The sequence below is a fragment of the Myotis yumanensis genome, unplaced genomic scaffold (assembly GCF_028538775.1).
Source record: "Myotis yumanensis isolate MYYU_CA2020_CCGP unplaced genomic scaffold, mMyoYum1.0.hap1 SCAF_8, whole genome shotgun sequence".
In the NCBI taxonomy this organism is placed as follows: Eukaryota; Metazoa; Chordata; class Mammalia; order Chiroptera; family Vespertilionidae; genus Myotis; species Myotis yumanensis.
The window spans coordinates 47,184,081-47,210,135 of record NW_027223759.1 but is presented as its reverse complement, the minus strand read 5'-3'; the positions used below and the strand labels follow the sequence as shown (position 1 = coordinate 47,210,135).

General features: G+C 38.9%; 1 protein-coding gene across 1 annotated transcript in view; it reads right to left on the bottom strand.

Annotated features, from left to right (window-relative positions):
- Positions 1 to 26,055, bottom strand: part of LRP2 (LDL receptor related protein 2) — a 213,557-nt gene that overhangs the window by 127,216 nt on the left and 60,286 nt on the right. The window contains exons 5-13 of the mRNA XM_070423495.1: positions 20,900 to 21,010; positions 20,229 to 20,342; positions 18,901 to 19,017; positions 17,366 to 17,518; positions 15,401 to 15,520; positions 6,113 to 6,241; positions 4,946 to 5,115; positions 4,049 to 4,272; positions 2,745 to 2,951 (exon numbers count right to left, since the gene is read on the bottom strand). Of these exons, the coding sequence (XP_070279596.1) occupies positions 2,745 to 2,951; positions 4,049 to 4,272; positions 4,946 to 5,115; positions 6,113 to 6,241; positions 15,401 to 15,520; positions 17,366 to 17,518; positions 18,901 to 19,017; positions 20,229 to 20,342; positions 20,900 to 21,010 (1,345 nt within the window). The remainder of the gene's footprint in view (positions 1 to 2,744; positions 2,952 to 4,048; positions 4,273 to 4,945; positions 5,116 to 6,112; positions 6,242 to 15,400; positions 15,521 to 17,365; positions 17,519 to 18,900; positions 19,018 to 20,228; positions 20,343 to 20,899; positions 21,011 to 26,055) is intronic.

Below are 26,055 nucleotides of genomic sequence, written 5' to 3'. Positions count from 1 at the left end.
ACACCAAGACACATCATCATTAAAATGCCAAGAGCAAAAGACAAAGAGAGAATCTTAAAAGCAGCAAGAGAAAGAGACTCAATTACCTACAAGGGAATACCCATACGACTGTCAGCTGATTTCTCAACAGAAACTTTGCAGGCCAGAAGGGAATGGCAAGAAATATTCAAAGTACTGAATACCAAGAACCTACAACCAAGATTACTTTATCCAGCAAAGCTATCATTCAGAATTGAAGGTCAGATAAAGAGCTTCACAGATAAGGAAAAGCTAAAGGACTTCATCACCACTAAACCAGTATTATACGAAATGCTGAAAGGTTTCCTTTAAGAAGAGGAAGAAGAAAAAGGTAAAGATACAAATTGTGAACAACAAACATGCATCTATCAACAAGTGAATCTAAGAATCAAGTGAATAAATAATCTGATGTACAGAATGAACTGGTGATTACAATGAATCAGGGACATAGAAGGGGAATGGACTGACTATTCTTGGGCGGGGGGGAAAGGGGAATGGGAGATGCGGGAAGAGAATGGACAAAAATCGTGCACCTATGGATGAGGACAGTGGGTGGGGAGTGATGGCGGAGGGTGGGGCGGGAACTGGGAGAAGGGGAGTTATGGGAAAAAAAGAGGAACAAATGTAATCAGAACAATAAAGATTTAATTTAAAAAAAAATAAAAAAAGAAAAGAAAAAAAAAGATGTGACATGTCATTTTGAAATCCATCGGTGAAAGAGTGTAACAGGAATCAGATGGTAGAGGATGCCTTCTACATTGACTTCACACTGGACCACTGACCATTCCTCAGCAATTAGGGTGCAGGTCAGTGAGTGCGAGAGTTCAACCCACAGCAAACACACAGACCTATTCTTGGTGTCAATCTAGTGCTGGGGTGGGCAACCTTTCTTCTGCCAGGGGCCATTTGGATATATTTATAACATCATTCGAGGGCCATACAAAATTATCAACTTAAAAATTAGCCTGCTATGTTTAGTCAAATATTAATTAACTCACCCCTAGAGCCTTGGCAGGGCAGACCAAATGATTTCTTGAGCCTCATACGGCCCGAAGGCCTGAAGTTCCCTACCACTGCTCTAGTGAGAGCAAAAAAAACAGTGCTATACCACTCTAAGGCTCTACTAGATGAAACTCTCAGTTGATCATACAGCATGTCCAGAGTTGTTTAAATGGGTAGAAAACAGAAGTGAAAGGTGCCAAACAGTGCCTGCCAGGACAACATCCACACGAATGATAATTCAGTTAGGCCATATTTTAAAAAGTGAGGTGGAATATAACCCAAGGAAAAACTCATTCTTTTTTTTTTTTTTTCTTTTGGCACAATAAGAGAAAAATCTGAGCAGCCCCTGAAAACTGAAAAGCACAATAGAACTCTAAGAAAAGACTTGAAGATAATAACACTGGAAATACTATAGGAGAGAAAAAAAAAAGAAGAAGAAAACTAAGGTGGCAAGTTAGCACACACTTTGAAACATTCAATAACGACATGGTACATTAAGATTGGAGAATGGTTTTCTTTTTCAGTTAGCAAATTCCAGAACCCTGAATGCCACCTGCTGGCAAAGCAAGAGGCAATGACTTTATGACTTCAGCTGTACTCCTGAGCTTTATTATCTCTTTGATGTTTCCTCACAGGCAGCAAATTACTCACATCTTTCTGAAACTCTATTAATTTTTATCTTTCATGTTTTAGTTTAACCTTAGCATAAAAATATTTGGATTATATAATATAATGGTGTGAAAGAGAAAAAATAGGGCATTTTTCAACTGCTCATATATGACTTATCAGGTTAACGAATATTTTTTCATTCAATTAATTCATACTCTCACTATAGGAAAACAGTTTCAATGATAAAAAGTCATAGCCTTAATGCCCAATCACTTGATTTAACCAAGTAGAGAGTGTTCTAAGCATATATAATCCACTGGCAAACTGTGATACCATCCTTACAAAAGAGATAAAGGAGAAAACAAAGCTATAATATGCCTTTCATTGAGAAGGCAATAAATCCAGTCATTTTGAAAATTTTAACTGGTCAATTTATTGGCTGAATGCACAAAGTAATTTATCTTGTCAATTTTAAGACCAATTTTTGAAAATACCAAAAGGAAAGGATCTAAAATAGTTAAAAATTTAAATAATATATAGTTAGCTCTAATCAGACTAATAAGATGAAGAAAAATATATGCCATGTTCTATGTTCAAATATTTTGTTTATGTAAGTATCTTTGAAGTATATCAAGTAAAAATACGAGTCAGAATTTCTCTTTGAAATTTGAAATATATATATAAGGGCTGAGTAAAATCCAATTAATTTCCACCAGAAAATGTTAAGTAAATAATAAAGCATTTATTTATTGGGGGGATATTAGAAAGCTTAAAGACCAAGTGGTCTTTAAAAATAAACCATAAGGGACCCAGAGTATAATGTTCCTGTATATAAATGAACTCAGGAGTTAATGAAAACAATGTGCCTTATCTAAGAGTGAAAGAAGGGGAGGAGAAATCAAAGAACAATGTTCTAGGTAATATTTGATGACTGTACTATGGAACTCAAAAGAAGTTAAAACTCAGAGCAGGTCACCATGCGAATGTCAACACAAAGGTCATTCAAAGGTCATGTCAACCCAAACCAATATTTTAATTATGCTCCTTTGCTATCCCTTTCCATAAATTTTATGTACTTTCCATAAACTCATAAAGTTATAAAAAGTACTTCTTACCTTTGAGTTCCATCATAAGTTACAGTCTCAATGTAATCAAACCGGGAGTCAACCCAGTAAACACGCTTTAATACCAAATCCAGAGTTATCCCAGCAGGCCATCCCAGCTTTGTTTTAACCAAATCTTTACGGTTAGTGCCATCCATAAAAGCCCTTTCCACCGTAGGTCCACCAGAAAAGCTGTCCAAATCTGAGAAAAATAAATATCTATAAAAAGAAAAACAAAAGATGAAAGAAAAGAGTCAGTTACTTTACAAGCTTATCTGAAATACCTGTTTATTTTTGTTTAGACCAATGGAAATTTCCTCCAGCTGATTAGAGAACTGGGCATATAAAATAACAGAGAAATCAAGAAGCATTAAAAATCAGAAACTAAGAAGGCCAATCAGGAGAGGCAACAATTCCAAACAACAACTACTAAAATGCACTAACATGGTAGCCTAAAAATTCATATCCACCCTCCTAACTTTCTCTCCTGTCCCCAAGAAAGCTTACAAATATATTTTAAAATAGTTATCAAGCCATTTTCCTCCTCCATTCCTGATTCTAAGGCTTAGTCTATAGAACATATCCATTTTCAAGGAAGAACAGCAGGTATCAGGAAGTAGGAATGAATAATCACCATTCACCAACACTGTAGTAGCCTCAAGTTTATTCAAGGTTCCTAAGACAGCTGAGAAAACCTAAGAGAAAGCTACGTTTTCCATAACTGTTCTCAAATGTGGAGATCAGTAATATTTGGATGTATACCTAGAGAAAAGTAAGCATTATCGGTCTTACTGGATTGAGCCACACTAAACTTGTACTGCATTATTAACATTGACATCCCAACCCCAGTCTGTGAGGAAAAAAAAAAAAAAAACACCTATAAAAGGGGGATAGTTTGGATCTTATTTCCCAATTTAAAAAACTTTACAGCCAATTCATGCTAGAGTGATCATCTTAATAATAGTGAAACAACAGTAATATTTAGTTGTAACAATATTATTAGGTTGAGTCAGAACAGAGTCCAATCTCTCAGCCAAGCGAATATGGCAAACATTAAGAATAAATTCATACACCTAAAACATCACATTTTTAGTATTCCATATGTTTTAGGATTACATATCCTCAAATAAGGTTCTATTTAGCCAACTCCTTTACAGCTTCTATGAACAGAAACACAAAGTAAACATGGGTTCTAGAACACAGAGCCTAAAAAGAACTCAGAATTAACCTTCAATTAGTCCAATGGATGTCTTATGCATAGGGAAAGAGATAAAACTCCAAAAATACTGGAATCAGTACGTCTTCAGATCACTTACCCAACAGTTGGGTCCAGGGCAATTCCTCTAGGATGCCCCAAGTTTTCGGTTATAAGAATAACCCTGTGGCTTCCATCCAAATTGGCCATATCTATACGGTTAACCTTGGTCTCCACCATATAAAGTTTATTATTAATCCAGTCCACAGCCAGATTCTCGGGATCATCAATGGAAACATTGATAATTTCTTCGGTGTCTAAATCATGAATATTAGCTGAAAAAACCTGAAAGAAAAACCCAGGTTATTATACTTCTTAAAAATTTTATACAACTTAATTGAATTAGAATTTTAATTATGGTACAAAGAAATGTAAGAGAGAGAAATAAAATTCCATGTAACTCTTTAGGAGTCTCTAAAATTTATGTTTTAAAAATCGTCACCACATTACTCAAAGTTGAAGTTAAACCCATCACACTTTCCAAATAAGTCAGTATAATGAAAATTTGGCTGTTAGTCAAAATACTGTCAATATTTGTTACCCAACCCTCGATTATGATTCCATTTAGAAGATGAAGGTAAAATCTGATTTTTATCATACAGGAAAGCAGAGTACTTTTTACATTTTAAATTATCAAGTTTCAAAAATTACTACCAAATATCTATCCAGTTTTGAAAGAATGTCTACTATTTCTTTTAATTAGGCTTTTGGACTCCATTTCGAATAAAATTAAAAGTTGCTCAAGGCTAATCCATATAATAGACTGCTTTGTTTAATGGGTCCCATGTAATAGTATAGCATGGAAAAAGGTGCTGATTAACATAAAATATCTCAAGGGCCCTTTTTGTTAGAAAACAAAGAAACTTTTCCCTCTTCTCCCCCCAAAGTAAAAAGCTATCAACACTTTGTGCTTGGGGTTCTATCAGCTCCCAAGTATGCTCCTGAAATTTCTATTTACCGTATCTAACACCGTGTCAGTCCAAAAGATTCTTTGTAGGTGATAGTGAAAATCCACACCCACAGCCACTCCACGATGTTGAGATTCTACCAGGACCTCAAAGGATCTTCCATGAATATCACCAATTAGCAAATCTCGACCATTGGAGAAGATAACAGAGGCCTCACCAGCTAAATGTGAAAAGGAAGGCATTATCACTCCTTCAAATGAACAATGACTATGTAACTTATAACTGGTATGCTTTTCAGCTTTTTCAAGTATGTCCTATGTATTTCTTATTGTAAAATAAACCTCTGAGGCAGGCATATAGGTGTCATTCTACCCATTTTACAGATGGGCAAACTGAGGAACAGAGAAATTAATGAAGTGTCCAAAGTCACAATAAATTAGGAACAGAGGCTGCCAAGAATTCAAGTGTCCTGACTACTAGTCCAATTCACTTTCAATTCAACTGAGGGGAATATATCAGATTTTTTCAAGAATCCTAGATGAAATAAGCACTTTATCCCAGGTGTAATTTTAGATTGCGTAAAACACACAATTACTGGGAAATCACATGGCAATGAATGATCTAAATCAGCTATATTTATATACTCACAAACATGAAATTCATAGTGACAAAAAATGCTTTGGGAGAGTAATCTTTTTTAACAGATTTTCCCCAGGACTTTTCTCTACTATAACCTAGTAGTACTCTTAGATTGATTCTAACAAAACACCCAGAAAAAAGGCATTTTCACAAACTGTAATCCAAATTTAGCAAGTCCATTTTGAACCATCCCTAAATCTTGCATAACAAAATTATTTCTATATATACTTGTCTCCTACATTTGTGGTAGGTAAACTAATTAAAATAATGGATGCTCCAGTAGGTCAAATGTAGGCATAAAATTTAGTCCACGCTTAAATGTGGTGGATAACATAATAGTCCAAGCCCAAAGTGAACAAGCAACCAATAAAAAAACTATTAATGATCATTAATTCACAAATTAGTCCCTAATCATTCATGCTGAGCCATTCTTCCAGCAGCAGGCGCCACTCTTGATTTGTGATTATTAATCCTGCCATCTGCATAAATGCTGTTATTTCTTTTGTCATCTGCTCTGGGAGCAGGATATTAGTCACAAGTATAGTGTTCAGAGATACAAGTGTCCTTCTTTTACTCACTGGAAGTATTGGCTTTGCAATGCCGCTCATGCTCCAAGATATAGCCTTCTGCACAGTGGCACTGGTGATGGCCTACTCGGTCTTCACACATCTGGTCACAAACTCCCCATACCTGGCAATCATCAAAATCTGCCATGTGGGAAATAAACATTTGCAATTATGTTTACCAACATTTCTTGATCACCCTCTGAAAAAAAATGTGGACAAGCTGTAATGGAATATGGTGATGAGTCTGTCTAAATATACACCCTCTGAAGGTAGCACAGAATCTAGACAAACAATAAAAAATAGGAATTCAGAGCAGGCATCTGTAGGGTGGGGGAAATGCCGGAAGCTGATTCCAGCATGTCATAAATGCGAGAAGTTTCATCAAAATGTTGATGGAACCTTGAGGATTGCCTGCTGGAAATGGCTAAGGGCATTTCCCCAAACCTGAAAAGGATGCATAAATGATTGCTTGCTGCCAGACAGTTGAGGGTTATTTTAATCTACATGTTATTGCCTCCTACTGGCCAAACACCTGAACTGCCAAAGGCAGTTCCTCCAATCTGACAATGGATTCTATATACTAAACCTTGCCTTTGATATGTATATCTACCTTGCTTTAGGACAGTTTGTGTTAATAAAAAGCAAGGGGTCCAGAGAGACAGCAGAACTTGGTTCCTACAGCCAAGCTCCTCTGGCCCCCCAAAATGCCTTCCAAAATTATGTTTCGTCTCTAGACTCTTTAATAATTTACAAAACAGCCCTTCTCCGGATTCCTGAACCCTTCTAGATGCTGGACAAGACCCCCAGCAGGAAAACCCAAGAGCATTTAAATAAGTTTTTTAAAATTTACATGAAGACAACTTTACAGAAGATGCACAACACTGCCTGGATTCCTAGCCCTGTGGCATTGCATTTCACTTATTAATGTTGCTTTATAAAATATCTGAATATTGATGTAAATGCTTTCCTGTAAAACTGTCCTTTATTATATGTAACTAAAATGACCTGCAACATTTTAAGTGCTCAATGGCCACTTATGACTAGTGGTTACCATACTGGAGAGCACAGATATGGAACATCTCCATCACTGCAGAAAGTTCTATTGGATAGTGCTACTTCAAAAATGTAAGACCTGCCTTATATGCAGCCCCTCAATCTCAATAAGACACAAATCTGTGACAGCAATAAACTATTTGGAAAGGTCTCTTTACCCAGGTTTCTTCTAATGTCAAATATCATCCTGGCTACTGTGGTTCAGTGGTTGAGGGTCGACATATGAACCAGGAAGTCAAGGTTCGATTCCCTGTCAGGGCACATGCTTGGGTTGCATCCCCATTAGAGGGTGTGCAGGAGGCAGCTGATCAAAGATTTTCTCTCATCATTGATGTTTCTATATGTCTCTCCCTCTCCCTTCCTCTCTGAAATCAATGAACCTTTCTTTAAATCATAACCAAAATGAAATTAAAATTATTTTGACATGAAAAGTACTTCTCTTCAGCTTTTCATTAACTTATTACTCATTCGTTTAATCACTATTTATTGAAAGTACATTACATGATAAAGCTCTGTTCAATGCCATCGTAGTCCCACTGTGTAAAACAGTGATTCAAACCCTGGCTGGGTAGCTCAGATGGTTGGAGTGCCATCCTATACAGCAAAAGGTTGCATGTTCTATCTCCAGTCAGAGAGTATATGGGGTACAACAGATCGATGTTTCTATTTCTATTTCTCCCTTTCTCTCTCTTTCTTTCTTTCTTTCTTTCTTTCTTTCTTTCTTTTTCTTTCTTCCTTCCTTCCTTCCTTCCTTCCTTCCTTCCTTCCTTTCTCTCTCTCTCTCTCTCTCTCTCTCTCTCTCTCTCTTCCTTCCTCTCTCACTAAAATCAACAAAAAACATATTCTCAGGTGAGGATTTTTTAAAAAAGAAGATAAACCCTTTTAAAAAAGTGACTCAATATAATTGACCTATAAACAATACAATATAGAGGAGATAACAACACATACTATAAAGAGTCTTTCTTAAATTTAAACTATAAATCTTAAAGGGTACAGAAATTATCCTATATTTGGTAGACTGCTGCCAAATATTTCATTTGACATCCACTCTTCACCCTCCTTCACCCCACCCTCTTCCCTGGAAGGATGACCTCCACAGCCTATTTCCACAGGGTTCCCGTGCCATGTAAATTAGAATTCCTGAAACTACCGTAATCTCAAGTCTAGAATTGTCTAGATTTCTGGATCTGATTATATTTACAGCAAATGTCAGAGTTTTGAATTGGATTCTACCACACCTGCTGGACGGCCCACCATCTTGTGACTCCTTAACAAGAAAGCTCAAGAACGTCATGGGAATAAGCTAATGGTCCTAGTTTTCTCAAACATAACAACATGGGCCAGAACATTTTTCTTTCCAAGGATTGTAACTAATTAAAAAAAATTGATCCAATTTGAACATGACAAGATAAAAGGACATATGACTACATAAAAAAGCCTTCATTCATCTGTCTCTTCTGTGCCCTCCCCTCAGCCCTGAGAAAACAGCACCTGAGGCTTCGCCTCAGTAGGAATGAAAGTACAGGACATTCGCCCTCAAACTTCCAGAGTGTCATGACCTCATTTGGAATGCAAGACGGATGAGACTATGCTTAAGGGTCTGAAGTCACCTTAGAGCAGGGAAAGAAAACCAAAAGTAGAAAAGACATAACTAGGATTCTGTGGGTGCAAATACCCCTCCTATCATGTGGGCTATCTGTACTTTAAAAGTTAGAATGTGTGTATAAATCCCTGTCACTTTTAGTGACTGAACAAAACTATATTCTCCATTTGGAGAAAAATAAAGGCTAATTAATATCCATAGTCAATTACACTTAAAGGCAAGAAAGTAGACTTAAGTATTTTTTTTTAATCCTCACCTGAGGATATTTTTCCATTGATTTTTAGAGAGAGTGGAAGAGAGAGGGAAAGACAGAGAGAAACATCGATGTGAGTGAAACACACCGATTGGTTGCCTCCTACATGTGCCCTGACCAGAGCCTGGACCAGGGAGGAGGCTGCTGCAACCACAGTGCATGCCCTTGGCCATAATTGAACCCGGGACCCTTTGGTCCGCAGGCCAACGTTCTATTCACTGAGCCAAACCAGCGAGGGCTATACTTAAGTATTTTCATGAGCATAGGAAAGGCACTGAAAACTATATAAAACACTAACATTGCTTTACAATACCCACCTCCCATCCTGTTACTTTTCTTTCCTTTTTACTCTTTGTCCCTTCCAACTAACAAATACTGGTTTGAAAATAATTCAAAAATCCTTTTTTAGCTTAGACCCCCTTGGACATGCTCTGATCCTTTTGGCTGTGTGAAATCCCACCATGCTGAATGACCTTTCTGCCCTAACCCTGCACCACAATGTCATTCTGTCAACAAATAGCATGTCCTGTCAATCAGAAACAATAATCCTGTAACTGCCTCAGCACACCGCCAGGTCAAGAGTACCAGCAGCAGATGAATGGTGGAAAGACACGAGATTCCGTGTCAGGATTATTCAATTTTATTTTTGATCATGACTGAGGCATTCACTGGGGAGCCATGTCTAAGATGAGAAATGTTGCATAGGTTTTCAACACCTGATGCCTCTATAATGAGTCAGACACACAGAGGATGACAGCCATAGAGAGAGTATTTGTCGAATTAAAATGCTTGAAAGAGCAACCCAGAAAGATTTGAAGATGGCGGCACAGGTAAATGCCTGTACTCACCCCCTCCCACAACTACATCAAAATTACAACTAAAATATAGAACAACCATCATCCAGAACCACTGGAAAGCTGGATGAATGGAAGTCCTACATCTAGAGAAGTAAAGAAGAAAGCACACTGAGACTGATAGGAGGTGGGGAGGCACGGAACGGGCTGGTCCAGCACCCACATGTACCGCTTTTTTAATCAGGAGGGAGGTCATCTCTGTGGAGGCCGCCCAGAGAAGCAAGGGCTCCCAGCCCCACACCAGACCCCAGCCCAGAATCCCAGACCTGGGAAAAGAAGTGCCTATGGGCAGTAAGAACTACAGGCTGTAAAAACCAGTGAGGATTGGGGCTCAGTGACACAGAGGCTGCTGGAGACCCAGCTGTTTCCCTTAAAAGGCCGGCACTACAAACTGAACTTATAAGGTCCTGCTTCCTCTGAGCTCCAGCACCAGGGCGAGGCTCTAGGAGACACATAAAAGGAGGAACTGGATTATTGGGTCAGGAACTCAGGGACAGCTTTCTCCCAGACAGAGGTGCTCACAGGAATCATTGTTCCTATGCTGGGACCTACCAGGTCGCAGGGCTGACTGACAGCCATTTCTGTTTACTCCACCCTGATGATTCCCTAAGAGCCCACCTCATCCATTTAAAATCCCACCCAAGCTGTGTGCAGTGGCTTTTGCATATGAATGGCCTGTCCTTGCTCAGGCTAAAATCTGTCAAACAAGCTGCAGCTGGGTGAGGGAATCGCAAACCTATCAATAAAAGGCCCAAGACCTGGCACCAGCACCGGCCTGTCTTGCTTCATAGCTGGGCCTCATCTGGGCACTTCCAAATCTGATACAAAGAGGAGGAATCTGAAGATCTCTCTGTAGCTCCTGCTGGGTGGCCCCAGGCAGTGGCTGATTTTGCACCTCCCTGGAGACCCAAGAGCCAGTGTACCCAGTGGTCAGTGTCAGACTATACCAGATTACAACTCTACACAACCATAAGCAACACATTCAAGGGGCAGACTCAGTGAGCACCAAAGCCTCACTGAAGCAAGTTCGGCTCCACAGGGGTGTCTCCTACACAGCAGCTCTCCCACTGTAGTCACAGCTAATCCTCACAGTCAATTGGCCTGGAGGTCAATTCCTCCCAGAAACACCAATAGCAATCACGTCTCAACTACAACGAGACTGTGCTCACAGCCCATAAAGAGGTGCACCTAGAGCTCCCAGCTCAGGTGACTGGGGAGGCTGAGTCACTGGGCCCTACAGGACACCTACTACACAAGGCCACTCTACCAACTCAAGGAGATATAGCAGTTCTACCTAATACACAGAAACAAACACAGGGAAGCAGTCAAAATGTGGAGACAAAGAAATATGTCACAAATGAAAGAAATGGAAGAAAGCAAATTACTGGATATAGAGTTCAAAACCACAGTTATAGTTACTCAAGAATCTACTAGAAACCTCCAAAAAAATGGAAAAGGACCAGTCAGAAATTAAGCACACACTGACTGAAATAAAGAATAATATACAGGGATTCAACAGTAGAGTAGAGGATTCTGAGAATCAAATCAACAATTTGAAATATGAGGAAGCAAAAAACACCCAACCAGAAGAGCAAAAAGAAAAAAGAATAAAATAATCTGAAGATGGTATAAGGAGCCTCTGGGGTAACTTCAAGCATACCAACATCCGAATTATAGGGGTGACAGAAAAAGAGAGAGAGCAAGATATTAAAAACCTATTTGAAGAAATAATGACAGAAAACTTCCCCTACCTAGTGAAAGAAATAGACTTACAAGTCCAGGAAGCACAGAGAGTCCCAAACAAGAGGAATCCAAAGAGGACCACACTAAGACACATCATAATTAAGGCAAAAGACAAAAAGAGAATCTTAAAAGCAGCAAGAAAAAAAAAAAAAACAGTTACCTACAAGAGAATGTCCATACAATTGTCAGCTGATTTCTCAACAAAAACTATTCAGGCCAGAAGGAAGTGGCAAAAAATATTCAAAGTGATGAATAGCAAGGACCTACAATCAAGACTACTCTACCCAGCAAAGCTATCATTTAGAATTGAAGGTCAGATAAAGAGCTTCACAGACAAGAAAAAGCTAAAGAATTATATGAAATGTGGAAGTGTATTCTATAAGAAGAGGAAGAAGAAGAAAAAGAAGATCAAAAATATAAACAAAAAAATGGCAACAAATACATACCTATCAACAATTGAATCTAAAAATTAAAATAAAAAAATAAGAATCTAATGAACAGAATAAGCTGGTGAATAAAATAGAATCAGAGGCATGGAAATGGAACAGACTGATGATTCTCAGAGGGAAGTGGGGGGATCAGGGAGTGGGAAGAGATTAAACAAAGATCTTATATGCATATATGCATTACCTATGGACATAGACAATAAGGTGGTGATGGCCTAGGGCAGGGCGGGAATTGGGAGAGGGGGGCAAAATGGGGGAAAAGAGGGACATCTGTAATAATCTCAACAATAAAAATTAAAAAATAAAATAATAAATTTAAAATAAATTTAAAAATCATTAAAAAAAAAAAAAAAAGAGCAAACCAAAGCAAGTCTTCTAAAAGCTCAGCTGAAGTAACTGTAACTGGTTTCATAATGTCATATGTTGAAACTAATGAGTTCTCTTTACAAAAAGAGCAACATATAATCTTCTTTGAAATAAATGTTAACTCAGTTTCAAAACTCAAGGGCAACAGATACATTCTGGAAGGACAGGGAAGGTCACAGAAAAGGTCTCTGCAGGTGGCAGGGACTCACATTTACAAAGGCCCTCAAATGTAGACTTCTGAGCTGATCACCAAATGAGGTTATCTGTGCTAAAGTCCCAGGCACATACTGAAGGAAATGAAAGATGTTCATCATGGAACTTAAAACCAGTGCCCCAGAATCAGACCACACTGCTTCCAGTGTGCTATGAACTGAAGGCTTCCTATAAATTCTGAAATTATCTTGTGTATCATATTGCAATTTTCTGTATTACATTCACTAATAGGTTCAATAGAAAAACCATGCTCTGATGGTTTTTCATTTCTTAATGGCTGCAAAAAAAAATTTTTTTTGAAGTGGCCTAGATTTCTGGCATATAAGAAGCCCTAGACACTTGGAAATATAACCCAAAGCTTATCATGGACTTAGATCTTGGGGAAAGATGTTGGAAATTGTGCTATCTGGACTCCAGCATGAAAAGAAAAAAAGAAGCCTGAGAACAGGTTGTGGGGATCACAAGACTGAACTATGGATTCTGAAAGAGTAAGTCATTTTTACTGAAAAGATATAAGGCCTATCAAGTTCCAACTGCAAGGCAATCTAGCCCCAACTCTTCTCTGGGGATTGAGAAAGGAAAAACAGAGAAAAGCTGATGTCATACTGAGAATGTGGCTTCTGGTATTTCTATCGGAATTCTTTTTCTACTAAGAGAAAGAGGCAATGCCTGGACAACTAAAGACTGGAAATCGGATTGGCAGCTGGGTGGCAGTCAAGGCGGTTGGGAGAAGCTGACATTTGCCAAAGACAAAGGAGCAGCCTACACTTACAGATGAGCTGCCTCACAGCAACGCCAGGGAGCACAGGCAGGGGTTCCAAAGTCAGTTAGCCACCCAACAAAGGAGGACATTCGTGTCAAAGATATTTTTAAATTTCTTAAGTGCATCCCCAGTGTAATGATAATGATAAAACACAAAAGCATTCTGCAATCTCATTTAATGCCAGCTGAGGGTCGTAATGGTTTATTTATAAAGTGTTTTGAAATTATTAGAAATTTGGGGGTTTCTTAAATAATTCTGAGTAATCTCTAAGTCCTCAGGATCTCTTGCACTGACCTAGATAAAGCACTTTATCTTAAGATGTCTTGTTGAATATAGTTAAGAGGAGCAATCAGATCATGGGCAAACTTTGGGATATGGTCCGTGATATTAGAAACCTAATATTCTCCACTTTGAACACCACAAGGACAATGTCAATTGGATTGCTTTATCAGACCAAAAAAAAGTCCTGTGTTTTTTGGCATAACAGGTAAATCAGCCCCATTAATACAGTTCTCAATAACACTGAGGAATAGACTTTCTCAAGAGTTCCAAGCTTAACTTGTTAAACCAGAGTTTATTTCTGATTTTAAAAGTTTTTCTGGCTATGAGTAGTTATTAACATTAACCATAATTATGAAAGAACAATTAAGTTGGATACCATGAGCTTAGACTAAAGACTGAATAACTTCATAGGATTTATCCAACTTCAGTCTTTTGGACCAAATTAAATGAATATATTAGAAATTACTTCAGAAGAGATACTTTTATAAAAGTATTTCTTATGTATGCCATGTTTGCTTTTTTCCAGAAAGCCTTGAAGAATCTCAAATTTCTAAGGAATACCAAATGAACACAAATATCCTGGGAAAAGTAATTTTAATGAATCATTTCAGTTGCTTTCCAGATACCTTTTCCCAACACCAGCAAAAACAAAGTTTTTTCATTAAACCTCTATGGTCACTTTCTGCTACTACATTTATTCACATATCAAAAATTAGAAAGAAATAAAAGAAATCAGAGCATTAAAAAGTCATGTTTAAATCTTGAAAACCTGAAAATCAATGACTTGGCAATGTCTACTTTTCCCATCTTAAGAGCCCATCCTAATCACTGGTGCCTAGTTCAATATGAGCCATCAGCTGGAAGCAACATGACAGACTTGGTTCTTTCTCTCTTTTTTTAATATATTTTTGTTTATTTCAGAGAGGAAAGGAGAAGGAGAGAGAGATAGAAACATCAATGATGAGAGAGAATCATTGATTGGCCGCCTCCTGTGCACACGAGCGCGTGCGCGCGCACGCGCACACACACACACACACACCACTGGGGATCGAGCTGCAATGTGGGCATATGTCCTGTCTGGAATTGAACTGTAACCTCCTGGTTCATAGATCAATGCTCAACCACTGAGCTACACTGGCCGGGCAAGTTTGTTCTTCTTGAATGTTAGCTTCAAGTAGAGGTAAAAATCAATGGGATTAACAACCAGCAGAGCATGGGCCAGTGTGGTCAGTGCAGCAGTGACCTCTTGATCTTCTGCTGTGTGCCACTCTTTAGTTGCTGGACCTGGGAGAGGTTTGAGCATACTAGAGAAGAAGCCAGGGGAGCAGGGTAGGGCACTTCATGGAGTTGAAGGGAACAGCTATATACCCACCACAAGGAAGTATTCCAGTATTTAATAACCAATATGACCATACCAACCCTAAGTCCAAATTTTTAAAAAGAAAATACAAAAGACTATTTCCATCATCAGGTAGTAGGCAGGTATCCATGTGGCCAGTCAACTCACTCACCACAGAACCACTGTTTTGCTTTGTGCACCTCACAAAAACTCAGAATTAAATAAAACTCCATATTGTTCAGGTGTTCTGCGAGGACTGTTGCTCTTTGTTATACAGACCATACTCCTATCCACAAGCACAAACTCTGTTTTCTCAAAGATCATAGACCTCATCTGTGTGGCAAGCACTGTGATTAAAGACCACGTGTTCCCACCTGTCACTTACCGACACATTTCCGGGTGTTATTTTGGTCCACGACATAACCTGGAGGACAATAACACGCCCCTCCAAATGGTGCCATGTGGCATTGATACTCACAGCTCAAGAAAGGACACAAACTCACATCTAAACAGAGAAAAACATTTTGTTAACTGAATGGTCACCTCATGGTGATGGAAAAAATTATATTAAATTAAATTTAAAGAAAAAATAAATGGTCATTTCTGAACAACTCATTTACCTATGAAGTAAGTACTGCTTCTTTCAAATGTAAAAGCTAAATAACCATGTAGTCAAAGCAAAGAAAATTTGTCACCATTCAAGCCTAACTGCAATTTGTGGTACGAAAGTTCAATTCATCTTTTTTAAGAAGTTATTTTTAAAATTATAACTATTTATAGGTCATCATAAAAGCTATTTATGGAAAAATCAGGTCATAAGTCTATCTTTGACTACATAATACAAAGGGTCAAGAATTCCCAAGTGAGCCGAAACTGGTTTGGCTCAGTGGATAGAGCATCGGCCTGCGGATTGAAAGGTCCCAGGTTCGATTCCGGTCAAGGGCATGTACCTGGGTTGCGGGCACATCCCCAGTAGGAGATGTGCAGGAGGCAGCTGATCGATGTTTCTCTCTCATCGATGTTTCTAACTCTCTATCTCTCTCCCTTCCTCTCTGTAAGAAATCAATAAAATATATTTTAAAACAAAAGACTTATTAAAAAAAAAAAGAATTCCCAAGTGACAGAATTGAAAATAACACCAAAAACATTAACTGTGGCTAGCTAGCTTCAAGTAGTAGGATTTCAGGTGACTATTTTCTTTCTGTCAAATTTTATATTTTCTATTTTATTTTGTACTATTTATTTTTGTTTCGCACTATGACTATATATCTCTTATTAAGATTTTCAAAAAGGGCCTGTAAATGAAATGGGGTGACAGGGCAGGGGAAGAATGCCATGTAAGTCTCTGTATATTTAAACATTACGTTTTTTCCAAGGAGGAAAAAAAAAAAGAGGCCTTAGGGTTACAGGTACATAGTTGCTTCTAGGCAAGAACTGAATACTTTAGAATGCACCATTGATGAAATCAAAGTCATAAATTGTTATTCTCTTACAGGACAGTCAGCTGTCCAGAGTTCACGGGTTGATGGTGGGGTGAATATTCTACAGCAGTGGTTCTCAACCTTCTGGCCCTTTAAATACAGTTCCTCATGTTGTGACCCAACCATAAAATTATTTTTGTTGCTACTTCATGACTAATGTTGCTACTGCTATGAATCGTAATGTAAATATCTGATATGCAGGATGGTCTTAGGCGACCCCTGTGAAAGAGTCGTTGGACCGCCAAAGGGGTCGCGACCCACAGATTGAGAACCACTGTTCTACAGCAACAGAAAAAGAAGAAAAATAACTCAAGTATATAACCCAGGAACCAGAAACTTCTTTTTTGAAAATAATCAGACAAGACTTTTTCATAATTATAAGCGAGGGAATAAAATCTTCTTTAGAGTCATTAAAATTGGCATTAAAATCATTGTGCCTGGATAGAAGAAGGAAAAAAAGCTAGATATTTGAAGCACTTCCTATCAAGAGGTGGAGCCTATCTCTTCAAACCATTGACACTGTACTTGGCCAAGTGACTTGCTTTGGCCAATAAGACATGACATACGCAGAGGCTTAAAAAGAGCTTGTGCACTAGGGTTTGCCCTTTCTACCACCATGTAAACAAGCCTGGACTAGCCAGAGCTTTTATCGCAACATCCTGACAAGGGAGTGAGCTGGTCTAGGTCAGAACTCCCCAGGCAACCCACAGAACTGTGAGAAATAATAAATGTTTGTGGGTTTAAGCCGGTAAGTCTTGGGGCAGCTTGTTATGCAAACACCAACTGATATTCTCTATATTTGGGATTCTGTCATTAAAAAAACAGAAGCATATTTATCTGAAAGATCCCAGATAAATTTCCATACTCACCACAAGGTCGTGCCGCAGTGGCATTGCCTTCATCTTCCCCTGATGGACAATCTAAAACTCCATCACAGACTTTTGTAATTGGGATGCATTTTCCAGACTTTGGACAAGCCCATTCACCTGGGTAACATTTATGAAAATGATGAGGACTGCTTTCTGTGGAGAGGGAAAAAAGAAAGAAAGTTACAACCACATGAGAAATGAAGCCGGTTATTTTTATTTTAATCCATGGTTAAGAGAGGATATAGATCAGGTAGAAGTCTCAAATGGCCTATATAGTTTCTAATTCTACTGGTGAACTTTTTTTGACCTTCTAAAGAGTGGCAAAATGGAATTATTTAAGTTTCACTCTTTCTGGGGGAGGCAGCCCCCAGCCAGGTTATAAAAGTAAATTGCAAGTATGGATCTGGATTATCAACAAACTAGATGAATAACCCCTAAAGGAAGATTCAGTTACTTAAATCACAAATTACAGAAGAGAGGCTATTAAGGTAACACCAGGATTTCTGAGTTTTTATTTTGTTATTTTGGTTATTTCCTGAGTGAAACGTCAACAGTGTAAGAAAAACTATAAATCAAATGTAGGAAGACTACTCGTTGGGACACCGAAATGTGAAATCACTCCTGCTATATCTGGGGCTGGCACAGTATAAGTAACTTGCTTTATGGTGTGGGTGTTAGTAACTTCTGAACTATTAGAGGTATTGCAGAGTGAAGAGAGTGACTATTATTGACAATTTCCTTCTCATAGAATCTTTTTATATATATATATTTTTTTATTGATTTCTTACAGAGAGGAAGAGAGAGGGATAGAGAGTTAGAAACATCGATGAGAGGGAAACATCGATCAGCTGCCTCCTACACACTCCCTATTGGGTATGTGCCTGCAACCAAGGTACATGCCCTTGACTGGAATCGAACCTGGGACCCTTGAGTCCCCAGGCTGACGCTCTATCCATTGAGCCAAACCAGTTAGGGCTCTCATAGAATCTTTGAACGCTTCCCTGGAGAGCAGCCCCTCCTGCAAATACCAACCCCTGGCTCCATCTCTCATGGTGCCTCTGTGGCCTCTCTTCCACCACTGGATGTCACTTGCTCTGATTGGAAATCAGAATTTAAAAACAAAACAAAACTGAACTGAACTTTTACCAAGATTCAAAGTCATTTTTAAAGGTTAGGTCAAAGGCAACTCACATTTCCCCCAGTTTTCCCTTCTTCTCCATCCTACTTCTTTGCCATATAAATCTAGTTAAAATAAGCAGTCTTATAGGGAAAGAGTAAGCTATCGAAGGGGGAGAGGTTACCCTACTATATTGCCTTAATAGTAGAAGGGAGGAAATTATAATATATGCTATATCTGAGTTCTGGGTCTTTTTAGTGGAGTCTCTTGCTTACCCCCCCCCCCCCCCCATTAAGTCCCTTAAATCCCAGACAATTCTGAGACGTGCTTGACACACAGATAACTTTCAACAAGGAAAATCGGAAAAACAAGTTCTGGAAACACTTTAAGAAAACACTTTTCAATCAGAATCTCTTACCACATCCATCTTCATCTCCATTATCTGCACAGTCGTCGTCTCCATCACAAACCCAGTCTTGATTAATGCAGTGGCCATTGGGGCACGTGAACTGATTGCCTCTGCAGGTCCCGTAGTCTGGAAACAAACCACAGCTGTACTCCAAAGACCCAAAGCACTCGGAAAAACTCACAGTGCTCACCCCACTGCCTAAAGCTCCTAGAAACTGAAATGTCTTTATCAATTTAACTAAGTATCTTGACAAAAATGAAGAAAAGAAGGAAGAGAAGGGGGAAAATAAGGAAAAGGAGCAAAGAGCAGCTCTGGGTCCGGGAGGTGAACTCAGGTGCTGGTCTATGTTTCTCAAGATTAAAAATAAGACAGTACTAGTAGCTGTAGGTTAACACAGAACAGAGAATGCAAACTAATAAAGATACCATAGACATGCCAACGTCTAACATTCTCCTACTTTACCACAAGCACTGGAATTGCTATTTAGGAACAAATGAGTCTTAGTCACATATTCCATGATGTCACGTTCTTCTTTAATAAGGTCTCTAAAATAAGCCAAGGCACCAGAAAGGAAATCAGACATGGCTCACAGAAAATTAGGGTGATATTGAAAATACTGGATTACCCCTACGGCATGGGTGCCAATTCATCAAAATGGGTGTGGCGAAAAATCATAGATTTTAGTAAATAAATGACCACAAAAAGCTGGCAATTTATTGGAATTAGTAAAACACTCTCAGAGACTTCAAGCTATATATTCCAATAAAGTGAGTCCATAGGTGGCAACAATAAGAGAGAGATGGCTTGCATTGCAAGCAACAGCATGGAAGGAAAAGTAGGATCAGAGTGGGAAAGTGGAAACAATGAAAGCCCCCTGCATCACCATAAAACTCTTCCGACCCTCCAATTTCAATGAGGTAAGAACTTCAAAGTAAAGAGGAAAGTGAGGACCGTTGCTATTAGGGACCTTCTCCTTTCTCTCACTGGACTATCCCCGCTATCAGACCCATTCCTGAGGTCTGGGTAACCTGAGAGTCCAGTGATACAGTACACCCTGTACCCTTGTAGCCTAAGGAAAGAATGCAAACTGTCCATCAGCAACCCTTCAACTCTACACAGATCCTTGGGAGATAAAGGAGCCCAGGTCCAGTAACACTGCTGAGGCTCATGCCATGGGCCCTAAATGAACTTCTGGCTCCATCTGCCATCAGACATAGTGACCTTTTTGTTTGAAAAGAGTGATACATTGATAGGATGTTGGGGGGTGGGCGGGGGGGGGGAGAGGCGGGGAGAGAACCACGCCTAACACCAGGACCAGCTTAAGGAAATCACCGTACTGCAAGAATGTTCGTCGCTGCCGTCTTTACAATCTGGGATGTGGTCACAGACGTAGTCATGAGAGAGGCACTCCCCACTGCCACACTGAAACTGGTTGTGGGAACATCCTTCAGCTGGTACACAAGGTTAAGAAGGGAAAGAAAAGAGAGAATTTCAATTCCACTGTAGCCATTTAATCTCATAGGAAGATTCTGACTCATGTTTAAAAAGAAATTCTTATTATTCAGTAGTATGCTCGTAAATGTCTAAAAACTGCCCTAACTGGTTTGGCTCAGTGGATAGAGCATCGGCCTGCGACTGAAGGGTCCCAGGTTCGATTCCAGTCAAGGGCATGTACCTTGGTTGTGGGCACATCCCCAGTAGGGAGTGTGCAGGAGGCAGCTGAATTGATGTTTCTCTCTCATCAATGTTTATGGCTCTCTATCCCTCTCCCTCCCTCTCTGTAAAAAAATCAATAAAATATATATATTTTTTAAAATGTCTAAAAACTGGCTCTCCAGGGACAAAAAGACCCTGAATTATATTGTTTGCTAGTTTCCATGATGTAAATACTCCCACCATGGCTGACTTCAGGCTTCCAATATGAATTCATTGAACACGAACTTGAGAAGAGATATCCATAATTTGCCAATAGAAACCAACTTCAGAACATCTTGTATACATTACTTACTGCAGTTGTTTTCATCAGAGAAGTCTCTGCAGTCAACTTTCTTATCACATCTCTGACTAGTGTTATAGCAGGCTCCGTTGGCACAAGTAAGCTGCTCACATGTTGGGTATCCTAAAGGAATAGAAATAGTTCAAAAACCTTAAATTAAGACATTCCTATAACAAACACTGCTTGAGTGACTACTATATGCTAACATTAAATGCTGAGCATATATTGGTAAATAAGAGACATGGAGATTACAGTTGGCCTCATGGAGATTGTTGCTGGATAGGAGAAAGAGACATTGATCAAATAATGACACAAATAGCAAATTACAAACTGGGTTATATGCTAATGTAGGAAGTAGAGAGCGCTGTGAGGGTGCCTAGTAGGGAGTCTGGGAGCCCAGGGAAGTCTCCCTTGAAGAACTGAACTGCTTGTGATCTCAGAGATGAAGAATGAGAACGAATCTTACTTATTTCAAAATGGAACCTTCTTTTATGTAATACAAATAGCATCTCAGGAAACTTATGTGTCTCCTCACATGCTTTGGGAAGTGAAGGGCTGTTTCTTTCACTGGAGGATCGTAGAAAGAAAGAAAGCCTAGAAGTCAGGAGACCTGGGGCCTGTAGTATAACCCAGTAGCTATTGACTCTTACTCAAAGCTGCCTATCCTCTCTGCGTCACCACTTCCTTATCCATGCATTTGGATAATTTACTTCTCATGATAAAGAGCCTCAAAAGACAATGTCTAGTAAAGTACTTTAAAAAGAGTAATGTGCTCTACAATCATGAAAAATCAATACCAAGTTATGAACATGTGGTCACCTCATTGCTATTAACCAGATGCTTAACCCTGGTTTTCTAGCGTGCAGTGGAATAATCAGGATGTCCCTTGCAGGAATAACATGCTGTCATCCCCTTACTTGGAACATGTATTTTTTTTATAATCCCTGGCTTCATGCTGTCAGCTGTTTATCTGTTTCCCCAACAACATAAGAAAACCCTTTGAGAACAAGGATCCTGTCTTACTCACTTTAGAATCCCCAACAAAGAGATTGGATCCTTAATATGCTCAAGAAATGCTCACTATTGCTATAGAGTTATCACAGTGAACTTTTTAGTTAAAAATCTATTAAAAATATTTTTGAAATTCTGCCTTTTATGACTTTTTATAACCTCCTTCTCACAAATATACCTTTCTTGGTTTGACTTTTTTTTTTTTTCATTTGGTTTGACTTTTTTTCCCATTAAAGATTGTTTAGGGGCAGCTTCATCCATCCTTTCTGAAAACCCTGTACAACTCCCCAAGGGTGCTGACTTAAGTTTAAATACCTGTAAGAGGACTATGATGATTAATTGTAGCTCTTCCCCTGCCCACTGCCTGCTCTAGGGACTCCCATCTGTTCTGACCCAGAAAGAAAGGGATAGCTTAGTTGCCTCAAGAAGGGGCTGATATCAAGAAGATGATACTTTGGAGGGAGTGGGGAGCAACTGGCAGGTATAGTGGGGTTGCATATGTAATAAAGTACACGCTGTTACAAAACCTGGAATAAAAAAATAAAGATTGTTTTCATAATGATTTTGGTTGTCTTCAAGATTCTTTTTAACAAAGGAAAAGATGTGTCTTAGTTAGGATCTCAAAGAACAGAGCACAGTCCCACTTTGAGGCTCAATTTTGCATTAAGAAGCCTATTTGGGGTTTCATAGACAGATTCTTCAGATAATTCTTTGGATAGTCCCAAAGTCTCCTTCAAGCAGGGGCAGTGCACAAAATTCTCTGCTGAAACTATATTAAACTTGTCTAGTGTTAACAAGTCATACTTTTAAAAAAGATAAAGTTTGAAGTAATCTTTTTCCATTTTGTGTACAGTGAAGTTAGAATAAGCCCAAATATTCTCATCTCCAGAAGTTCAAAAACTAGTCTATTTAGTGTCTTTAAATATCTAAATTGCCAAAGTTACATGTAGTCAACCATGTATTAAAGTGGAAGGTATTTTAAAATAACTGATTAACATTTTAAATTTTTCTGAATTATATTTCTTAATAGTCCAAGAATTAGCTAGTGCTTTGGGTTATTGCTGTCTTTTTATCATTGCCATGGTATGCACTGCAAGTGTGCCTTCAAAGGGTCACCCAACTTTGTTTATTAATTCTCCCTTCAAGAGATGCAAGAGGCCAGTTGAGTCAGGCAACCAATTCCCTTCCTCCTGTGTGCTGGATAGCTTGTAGAGTTAGTATGTTATCTACCCTTTTAAGGGCAGCAGCAAGCAGGAGAGGAATCTCAGAAAATTCAGCTCTTTGCAATAGATAAGATATCTGTCAGGAGGGAAATTTATTTGGGCTTGGATTGTAACTAGCTCTTAAAGCGATTATTGTAGATATGAAGGATCTGGGATAAATATGCTAGGCAGATCTCTTGTTCTCCCCATCCTGCTTTTCAGGAGTCACTGCCATAAAACTGAAAAGGGAAGAACTAAAACAGTATCCACTGACATGACTAAAAGTTTGCTGACATGGCTCATCCTCCCTCCAACAAACAACAGGCCAGCTTGATGTCATCAGGGAGAGTATGGTGATGGTCAGAGGTCAGTAGTTTGACACTCGGAATGAGGAACAAACAGCTTTCTTGTCTCCATCCTTGCTGATAACGAATCTCCCTCAGTCAGCTTAAGACCTGCCTCAACCCCTGCCCACCGTCTGGTCTCTTCTGTGCATAGTTTTAACAGAAGGCATATAGGAAAGACTGCACAGAGCTACCTGACTCCATTCAACACTGAAAATATTTGGAAATCTCTTTTCCAAGGTACTTCCCCCTTTGGAGACCGGCACAGAGGGAACAAGTCCAAATTGTTCACACTGAGCAAAGTAAGAAATGAACTGATTCTTCCTTAAAGATTTTTATTGCTAAAGATCTTAATGAGTTTCAATCTACCCCAGGAAACAACAAGTCACATAACTTTGGGATTGGGGGATATCTAAAATCTTATTTTTTGGTTTATTTGCTTGTCTGAGTCTAGCCTTATAAAGTTTCTTCTATGGAGCAAAGCCATCATGTATGCCGAACCGGTTTGGCTCAGTGGATAGAGCATCGGCCTGCGGACTCAGGGGTCCCAGGTTCGATTCCGGTCAAGGGCATGTACCTTGGTTGCAGGCATATCCCCAGTGGGGGGCGTGCAGGAGGCAGCTGATCTGATCGATGTTTCTCTCTCATTGATGTTTCTGGCTCTCTATCCCTCTCCCTTCTTCTCTGTAAAAAATCAATAAAATATATTTTTTTTAAAAAAAGCCATCATGTAGCTTAAATGTCCTGCAGGATTTTAAGGACAAGTACAATAAGAGGGGAGTTGATATACAAGAACACCAGGGAATTTCATCATATGTTTTATCTTAATGGAAAAATTGACAAGTAAGTATTAACTAAGCCCCAGACCTCTTAAGTTTACCTGACACAAAAATGCGAGGACACCCTGGCACACCCTGGCTCACACCACCTTTGCCCTCTCCCTTCCTTACTCCCTCCAAATTCAAAATGACACGTGTACAGGTATGTTCCCCCCAAATTGGAAGCTGCTCCTAAATATACATATGACATCTGCACTTCAAGATTTTTAAAATTTTTTCTCTGCTAAGGATTTGGTTTGAAGCAAGAAAGTTCCATGCTATATAGTTCTGTTTATACAACCAAGGAGGAAGATGTGGTTTGAGGACCTCCCAGAACTCCCAGAATGGAAATCATTCACAGCAAAGTAAGATGCAAATATTAGGCACTACTCTTTATTATCTTGACAGGAAGGCTGTAAATACATTCTATTGTCAGAACTTGACAAAATGGCCAAAAAGAACATAGAAAAGAAGATAAACTGATTATAAAGAAAGAGAAGGCACCTTAAAGGTAGATTATGAAACTTACTCCAAGATTTAAAGGAAAACAAGAAGTTACTGATACAACCGCTGCCCAGACACCTAGGACTTTTCAAGGTTCTCGAATCATCATTTGCAAGTTACTAGGCAGGCTAATCTAAAGTAATGATTTGCCAGAAAAAGTTTACTAGTTTGGCCACCAGAACTTAGTTGCAAGTACTACCCACAGTTAAATAAGCACAAACAATAATAATAATCAATAGCATATACTGAACATTATGTGCCATAGAACTATTCAATATGTATGAACTCATCTCAGTCCATAACAACCCTATGAGGTCGATACTATTATTACTCCCATTTTATAGATTTATATTTCATAGATTTCATATATGTGCCTCTCTGAGGCACAGAGAGGTTATGTAATTTGGAAAAGGTCATACAAGTGGTAACTTGGAGAACCAGAGCTCAGTCTGGAGGCAATCTGGCTCCACAATGCATGTTCCTACAATAGATAGAACTACTGCTAATAAGCTTCAAAGTAATAGAAAGAAGCAAAAAATTACAGAAGAATGAAATTGAATGAAAGTAAATAGAAAATCTTCAAAAAATAATATGAAAAGAAAGAGAAGTAACCCAAGGGGGAAAGTTTTTCTTTCTTCCAATCAGTTTCCCATTCCACCTTGGGAAGTCTGGAGAAGTGAGGCCAATTCTAGATTTCAACAAGTTATGGCATATTCTAACGACTTCAATCGGGTATAATTTAGGAATTCCAGGAAACCCTGGGCTAGGAAGTACCAGGACAAAAAAGAAAGTCAATTAAAAAAAAAAAAAAAAAACCACAAAACCTCAGGAGACTCACCCTCTTCTCCTATCCGCTCACCTCCATCCCAGCCCCAATTTCAAGCCCTGATGTGACTACCGTCACAGACTGGTACCTATGGAATGCAGCAATATATAAGAGAACAACAGAGAGGCATTTCCTGCTTCTTCCTCACAATAATTTGAAGTTGTTTTCAATAAAAAGCATATCCATAATAAGATTTATAAAAAGGAAACAGCCATTCAATGTCTTGGAAAAAGACAGCAAATATACTCATCCGGAGGGATAGCAGATTGGACTGACATCAAGTTTAGGCTAAGCAGCTTTCAGGAAACTGAAGTCAAAAATGGAAACATTAGGTTATCTAGTTTTCCTTGCTCTGCTCTCCTTGAACTACTGGGTGTTAAGTCCCAAATCTCATTCTGGTCTCTATCCACACTGACCTGATCTTAGACCTAAACTAGAAATGTGCCTGACAGGTGAAGGAGAA